We start from the raw sequence: 8,706 nt of genomic DNA on the forward strand, positions 1-8,706 counted from the left end.
CATATACCCCAGGGCGCAAACCCATTTTTTGCTTGGTCAACCAGACATGGGGTGTTTGTAAAGGTTGTTTTTTGTATCAACTTGTTCAGGAGACCTCCCTGAACACCTTCCAGGCTGGAACCCTGAAAATATGCTGCCTTGAAAAAAATATGGCGCGCCATTTTTCAAAATGGCCACCATGTCTAACTAATATTAACAATTTTGAACTATGTTTGAATAGAACCTCCTTTCACACGTGTGTGGTATCATATTAAAGCGAATTTAAATTCTCTATAAGATGATACCACATTTACTGGGCTTGGTAGGTGATTATCGTTAACAATTTTGGGCAAAAATGTGATTTTTTATCCATTTTTTTCCCAAATATGAATTGCACTAAAATACATTTTCTCAATATTTCAAAACCCGTTTTCACTAAAGCATTGAAACTTTCCAGGAAACGGCCCATATGATATGGTTAAATGTGTGAGGGACAAGTTCATAAGCTTTCTCTAACGATAAAGTTTATAGTTGTCTCCAAACTTAAAATGGTTGATATTAGTAAAACAGCATTTGCTCCGTACATTACACCACAGCGCCTTCTCCCGCTATACGTATAACTTGCGGCGCTTTGCAAACCTCGTTTTCACCATAGTGTGTGGTATCATATTAAAGTGGGATTTAAATCTCTACAAGATGATACACATTAATGGGTTGGTGATGATTTGCATAAAAATTTGGCCCAAAAATATTGATTTTGACAATTTTTTCCCAAATATGAATTGCGCAAAAATACATATTTCTCCATAATTTCAAAAGTCTCCCGCCTACCTTTAACTTGCGTCGGCTTTGAACCTTGCGTGACGGGTTTGCACGTTTGAAGATGTTGTTTGAAAAGACATCACTGCACTCATAAGTTGACAATGATTTTCAAGAAGTCCCATGAACCGTTATCAGCCTGCAGGAACGAGAAGATGCTTTCAAGAATCACTAGCGTGAGCAACAACATCAATTTTTCGGGTCCATCTTCCTGGAAGATGTCAAGATATTCTTCACAGCGTTTATTTATACCAGCGAGGAAGCTGACGGGTCATGAGTAGACATCTCTCTGGAATCATCACGAATGCCTATCTTACCTCACAGCAGCGGGCACTACAATATGGGCAGCGGTCTTTGCCTCCCTATACTGGCTGAGATGAAGAACTAACCTGAAACCAGCCCAGATGATACATGAAGCACTATAGCAGGATGCATTTGTCGGGAGCCTGAAGCTAGCAGATGGCAAAAGATTAATAGTGTCTCTTCCTGAACATGCTTCTGGAACGGACTTACAATGCAGATGCAAGGAAGCGAGTGGTCTGGCATGTTTTACACTAAACCCTGCACACGGATGAAATTGGCTTTTACACAAAACATCACTGCTGCTGCTCCTCTGCGAGTTGGAAATGATGATACATCTTCATTCACTAGCCCACATGAATCTGCGTGTAAAGTCGGGCAGATCACACGGGATGCGAGATGGATCAAGGTAAATGGCAGCCAGCTCGAGACGAATCCATTGTGCTGTGCCAACCACAACATCCTGATAAATATAGAACTTGCGACAATGCGCTGATTGCCAACGTTAAGAACAACCTTTACCCAGGTCGTGAACAAACTGGGTCTGGAGGCACTGTCTCAGTCATGACCCAGTTGATCAGAAGAAGCAAGTACTGTGAAGGTGAACACACTTCCACACACAAAAACAAGAAACCGAAGATGTCTGCCGGCTAACAGCTGCCATCGGGCGAAGAGTAATGATAACTGCCCTTCTGGGCGTATGCACAGATCATGCCAGGTGCGTGGAGAACTAGACATTGTTGACTTTATAGGGACATAATGCAGTGACTACACCATCTCTCTTCAGGGATGATGGCAGAATAAGACAGCGTACCAGTCAAGCCTAGTGAAAACCTTGAGACGAGCCAACGTGACCAGCACTCCTGCTCTGCCCCAACATGACAAGGAAGACAGCAGGTAGTCATGATCAATGTATTGCCATTCGACACTGGTCCTTCACAAAGGTGAAAGATTTTGCGACCATTGTGAATGATACAAATCCTGAATGAGTGTGCCTGCTGGTACTGAGTTCATGGCTCTGTTTGTGACAGGTACAGTGGACAGCTGAGCTACCACCCACACCACAAAAAAAAAATTCCACCAATACAACCGATAATAAAAACAAAAAACCCCGGACACCCCAAAAAAAAAGTCCTTAAACCCAAACGTCCTCGCTGAGCAAGAACACAGTATGCTGAAATCAAAACCTGCCAAAGAATATGAAGTCAAATGACCATTACACAGCTAAACAAGCCTAACCTCTAACTTACCTTCTGTGAGAAATTGGTGTGAGAATAGCATCTGATACCCTGCCTGTTGGTCTAATCATCTCTACCTGGAGTGGCTGGCATTCACAGAAGAGACGAGGAGCGTATTAATCACAAGAGAGTCTGTACGGATGTTCCTGCTCTAGGAATCGACGCAGCAGGAGGGCTGATACAAGGGATTAATCCTGCACACTCTGTACAGTGTCCAGAATGACGAAGCCTTAAAGAGTAGTTATCCACGCCAATGACACAGACATTATTACATCGTGTCTACACTATGCAGCAAGCACAACTGAGAGATCTACCAGAACTTCATGCGTTGAGGACAGCAGAAGACATACTACTAATCCATGAAATGGTGGTGACACTTGGGAACTTCACATGTTCATTGCATGCCCTTCATCACATGAGCCTGAGGTGTGGCAGATGACACTACGAGTTATCCTTACTTCACGGCCAGAAGGATTGGGTTCAAGTGCAGCTTGTGTATCGACATACATGATTGCAAGGAGTTTGGTTGCAGAACCCTACTTGAGACATCCGTACTTCAGAAGACTCCTCAAGCAGGCCAAGGCCATCACCACAAATCTGTTTACACATCAGTGGCTGATGATTCAGGAGTTTGATCTGGGCCAATGCGTCAGGGCATACAAGTTGTTGAACAACAAGATTACTCTCCTAAAGCTCTTGCCCCCACAGAAGAGATTGCCTTCTGCACGTAAAGAGGGCTGCCCTTGCAACGATCATAGATAGACTGCGCACATTGCCAAGCCAAAATCCACCCTGGACAGAATTTTGGGTGGACTCTGGATGGTCAGCTGTGCTTCCTGTTCCATGTACGCACCCAGCCTGCGCTGGGTCGGTGAAGAGAGCCACTATCGTGCCGAATGTGCTAAGGTGTGCAATAAGAACTGCTCATGTGCTAAGTCATTCAGTCCCATGCTACGATAGGCGTGCCGCTGCAGCGACTATCAAATCAAATGTAGCAGGAATGCAGGACATCGCGAACAACGCAGGTCAGCGACAGTTAGCAGCGACTTCAGGATAGATGATATAGGAAGAAAAAGCCGATGCAGTTTAACGTATAGCTAAAGCTGTTAACTTGAGCATATAACTTGTTGCTTAGAAATAGCAATGAACTTGTCTGTTTACACGACTATTCACTATAACATATGGCAGCTTTACTAGAAAGTTCAATTCTTTTAGTGCAAAGAGATTTTTGAATATGGCAGAAAAATGTATTACTGCGTGCAATTCATATTTTGTTGAAAAAAATTGTCAAACCTCATTTTTGGCTAAAATTGTTATGCAAATCATTATCAAGCCCATTAAATGTAGGCTATCATCTTGTAGGGAATTTAAATTCCTTTAAGATGATACAGCACACATAGTGAGAGGAGGTTCTATTCAGACATTATATCAAAAATGCCGTCAACATTAGACTTAGGACATAGTGGCACATTTTGAAAAAATGCGCCGCCATATTTTTTTCGAGCAGCATATTTTCAGGGTAGTCCACTGGGCAAGGTTGCATCAGGAGGTCCCTGACATGTTGATACCAAACAACCTTTAGCAACACCCCATGTCTGGTACAAACCTTGTCTTGTCCCCTGGTAAATACGGGTCGGCATTGATGGACACATGCATGGGGAATTGATTGAACATTAGTTCAACACGACGATGCAGAGTGAAGGTAATATCGAGCAATAAGATAGGCTACGACGGGCCGGCGAGGTGGTCGCCGACTACTAGCGCGGGATAAATACGTGTTATGACCCGCAAGATGAGGCGGCACTAGTCGTCGCAAGGACCGAAACAAACAATGTTCGGGGTGCGCATATAAGAGGGCCGATAGAGAGAGGAAGAATCCACATTACTCCTCTACTCTGTTGGTTTGACTGTCAGCGTTTATCTACGCTTTCAGCCTTACGCTTGCTGCTTGTCATCGTGTGTGTTTGCATTATGTCCGAATAAACTCTTTGTTGTACAGTTACTCTGCTAAGTTTGTGTTTGACTTTCTTGTCTTGGCTATTTACTCTCACTCTTACCCGTCTTGTACTTCACCTCTATAGTCTGCCTAAGGTTACAATAGCACAGTGATATGCGATGGTGACAACCGCTACTGGACGAATGTCCTGTTCCTATCCACAGGTAGGTTCAATTTTGAAAGTCAAAATTGCCCTTCACCCAACACCAGTACATAGTAGCACATTCTCATGCTATTGCAAATACTTGGTTTTATTTTTCCTGTATGCTTAGGAGTTGCAGATGGAACATTACGACGGAAGAATGGCTGCGACAGGCATAAGACAACCGCTACAATGGAAAGAACTACACGCATGCGTGAGCGTTACAGGAGCACCAAGTCCGGCCCTTTGTTTCCACACAAAATCGGCAAGGCATTTGGCCATTGACGGCAGGAACAAGAGATTGGTAGTATCAAAAGCAGTAGCGTCATAAGCCAAATAGACATATATTATAGTTCGGTTACAAGTCGTGCTGTTCAATTTAAATCCTAGATGTTTCATTTGAAAATAAACAAACATAATATTTATTATGTAAATTTCTTTCCCTCATTAAGTGGTTCACAGACATTACTTCTTTCGCTTCCAGAAGACTTCTTCTTTGCAATTATCTTGGGACGGCAAGCTATTTAATGCCATCAAACTACCTGGCGAAGACTGCACTAAGAGGTGTAGTGATACAGCAGCTATCGCTGACATGTACAGTTTCGTTGATGTTACTGTATAATCTGGATCACACTCTGTTCTTCTTTGTTTTTCTGTGCGTGTTGTTTATTGACTTGTTACTGGATTAAGCACACCTTTGCATTTAATCTCTTCATCACTGGTTTGATCGAAATGTGTAGTTATAACAGGAAAAGATCAGTACTACTATCGTTATATGAATATCCACCGTTAGTAATTTAATCAAGCGATGCATACAGGCGTAGAAGACGTTCACAGTAGAAGTATTCTGACATTCAATTACATCTCTCTTTTGGCAGAGTCAATATGACACATGCGTCCTGCCAATGAAAGTGAGGAAATTCAATTAGAACTCCTGCATCAATAGCCCAAACACTAGGAAGACATCGACCGCGCCACATTGCCGGACTACCTAGCACACACTGATCCGACGTTGCAACCGCCACTATGTAATTCAAGGAGCCGCCAATGGTCGCAAACAGCTGCTCAAACTCATTGACGCCTGCAGTGGATGTTAAACGTGTACTTTCAAATATTTCTTAAATTAATTGGCATGGTTGAGCATTGGAGTTGTATAGAATATATAATTTTTTCCTTGCCATCTCTATTTTGTTGTGCACAGACGTGATAATGAATCTTACCAGTTTCCAATCACATATAACATTTTACAGACAGCCCTGTCAGCACTACTCGAATGCAAATCCAACCAGCCGAGGATAAACCGCGATAGTGAGAGCGCGCGACAGGCAGCTGACAGTGATGGGCCCAGGTTAGACAGGGTTACAGCAATGTGTTTATACATGACATTCGCAATCCCCACCATATTTCTAGTAACTTGGGCTGCTATGTTATGGTAGATTTGTAGTTTGCGTGGCGTATGGCTCAACAGAATGAGGAAATTGGCATCATGGCGGCTGAGCATTTAGGTCAATAATAATAGTTGTAGTCATTATATCGTGCTGCATCCAAATGGTCTGATGTAAACACGCACTGAAACAAACAGAAAATGCATAGTCAGATTCTTGGGCCTTTTCGTCTCGTGTCTCCACATTTCTATAATCGTCACGCTTCCACCCTCTTCCACTTCGTGATCCTTCTCTTCCTCGTGCACCCGAATATCCACGTGCACTGGGTGCACTCGAACGTCCATTTACACTGGGCTGACCACGAACCTGCTTGGTATTGCATACGATTGTAAAATGTCCGATATGTCCACATTTATGATACGTCGAATTGCGTGCTGGGCAATTGGGGTCACGTGCATAATGGCCTTCGTTATTACAACGAAAACACTTATTCTGTCCGGCATTCGGGTTCTTACCCTTTTTGTTTCCTTCTGCGACTTCCATCGCTTGTGCTAGATCTTGCAATTTCTCCAGTTTCAGATCTCCTCCCCTTTCTAACAGCTTTCTACGCAGCACTGACGACCTACACTTGTCGATCACCTGATCTCGTATTTGCTCATATTTCTTGTCCTGAAAGTCACACATCTGTAACGAACTGGTCTATGGTCTCACCTTCGTCTTGCTTCATTTGTCTGAAAACATGCCGTTCATACGGAATGTTGACGAGAGGTGAGAAATACTTATCCAAATTTCCCATAGCTACCGTGTATTTGTCCTGCGAATCATCTCCTTCTGCCACTGGTACGTTCGGTAATGTGTCGAATAGTTCCTGAACGTCCATGCCTGCATAATGTAGCAACATTGCCTTCTTTTGAGGAATGTCCGTTACTCCTTTTGCTACCACGAAATACTCAAAGGATTTTCGCCAACGTTTCCAGCGTGGTGACACATTAGTCGAATCGCCTTTACAGTCAAACGGTTGTAAACCGGTAACCTCTAGTTGCAGCGCCATTATCGTCTTTCCCACAGTTTCTGCGATCACTAGAGTCTGTTTCTTTTATCCTCGTCGCCAATTGTAACGTATTAATAACGTTATTTAACACTAACACGAATTGAACAGGTTACAAACCAAGCAATGGCTAATACCGCCACTCTTGTTCTTTTATTTCTTACCCAGAATGCTCTCTTCCATTCAGGTTGCGTGTATATCACCGATCGCGGTCACATGCATAATAAAGCCTATCGCATCAGTGTCTAAGATAAACTCAACCCCCGCACGCGGGTATGCCAACACCGGCGCCGACGTAAGTAATACCTTCAAACTACTGAACGCCTCCTCACAAGACCTACTCCACTGGAAAGGTACGCTCTTCTTCGTCAGCTGCACTAGAGGATCCGCCAGGGCCGCGAAACCAGGGATAAATCGCCTATAGTAATTAGCAACCCCTAGGAAGCTCCGTACATCACCAACGCTGCCAGGCCGACCCCAAGACTGTACCGCCTCAAGCTTCGCAGGGTCACAACGAATTCCATCACTCGATACGACGTGACCAAGGAAGGCAGCACTTCTCTGAAAGAGCGTACATTTCGTGGGCTTAAATTTCATGCCGGCATCTGCAATACGACAAAAAACATCACGGAGGTTACCAAGAGCTACATCAAAGGTTTTACCAAAAATGATGATATCGTCTAGGTACACAAGACACTCTGTCCACAGTAAGCCCCGCAGCACACACTCCATCAACCTCTGAAAGGTCGCAGGTGCATTACACAATCCGAAAGCCATTACGGAAAAGTGGAAATGACCTCTCATAGACCTAAACGCAGTCTTCGCCGCGTCCTCCGGATCTATTTCCACCTGCCAATAACCCGAGGTTAAGTCTAGAGTAGAAAGCCAACTGGCACCGTCTAAGGAATATAGTTCTTTCCATTGTAGGTTGTCTTCATCCTGTCGCACCATTCTTCCGTCGTCATGTTCATTGCAACTCCTAAGCATCCAGTAAAAATATAAACCAAGTATTTGCAAAGCATGAGAATGTTGCTACTATTGTACTGGGGTTTTGGGTGAGGGCAATTTTGACTTTCAATTGAACTACCTGTGGATAGGAACAGGACAGTCGTCCAGTAGGGTTGTCACATCGCATATCACTGTGCTATTTTGTAACATTGACCGTACATTTTCTCTGTATTTGCATATTTCGTGCGTTTTGTGGTCCCGTGTCTGTCATTGATATTGCATTCACATGCGATTGATTAACTGTAAGTTGTTGTTGGAACTTGTGAGATATTTTGTGCATTTCAGGGGCCCCTACCCACTAAAAGATTTCCCCCCCCCCAAAAAAAAAATTTTGGCAAAATTTTGGTTTCCGAGAAAATAAAAAAATAAAATAAAAGAGATTACATATTTTATTAAGACAATACACACACAATATAACGGTGAAGTAAGCCTACTTATGGTTGTAGCTTGGTTTTGCGCATAGCAAAGCGAGTTGCATTAGCCGTTTGAGTTGGAAACGTATCAATGTACACACACAAAAACAATGCCTCCTAAGAGAGTTGCCAAAGAATCCGGAAGAGGAACCGGAGCAGGAAGTTCCTTTTTCTTCAGCCCTGGTCGAGATTCATCAACATGGTGTAAAGTGTATTGCGTACACAGAGTTTCTACGAAGTACGTACGCAAAGCTCGTAGGTGCGATTCATCAACGCAGCGTAGCACCTGCGTACGCGAATGTTGACACAGATCCAGTGTAAATCCACTACGCCGCCATCGTAGCTGCTGGTTGTACACGTGCGTGCGTGCGTGCGTGC

The 8,706-nt window shown here is 43.6% G+C and overlaps 1 protein-coding gene across 1 annotated transcript in view; it reads right to left on the bottom strand.

The window, feature by feature from the left end:
* LOC106815175 overlaps positions 1 to 7,944 on the bottom strand; it is a 21,370-nt gene extending 13,426 nt beyond the window's left edge. Inside the window, exon 1 of the mRNA XM_014819606.1 lies at positions 7,820 to 7,944. Within this exon, the coding sequence (XP_014675092.1) occupies positions 7,820 to 7,929 (110 nt within the window). The 5' untranslated portion in view covers positions 7,930 to 7,944. The remainder of the gene's footprint in view (positions 1 to 7,819) is intronic.
* Positions 7,945 to 8,706: the final 762 nt, after the last annotated feature.

This window comes from Priapulus caudatus, unplaced genomic scaffold (genome assembly GCF_000485595.1).
Source record: "Priapulus caudatus unplaced genomic scaffold, Priapulus_caudatus-5.0.1 Scaffold1056, whole genome shotgun sequence".
Classification (NCBI taxonomy): Eukaryota; Metazoa; Priapulida; class Priapulimorpha; order Priapulimorphida; family Priapulidae; genus Priapulus; species Priapulus caudatus.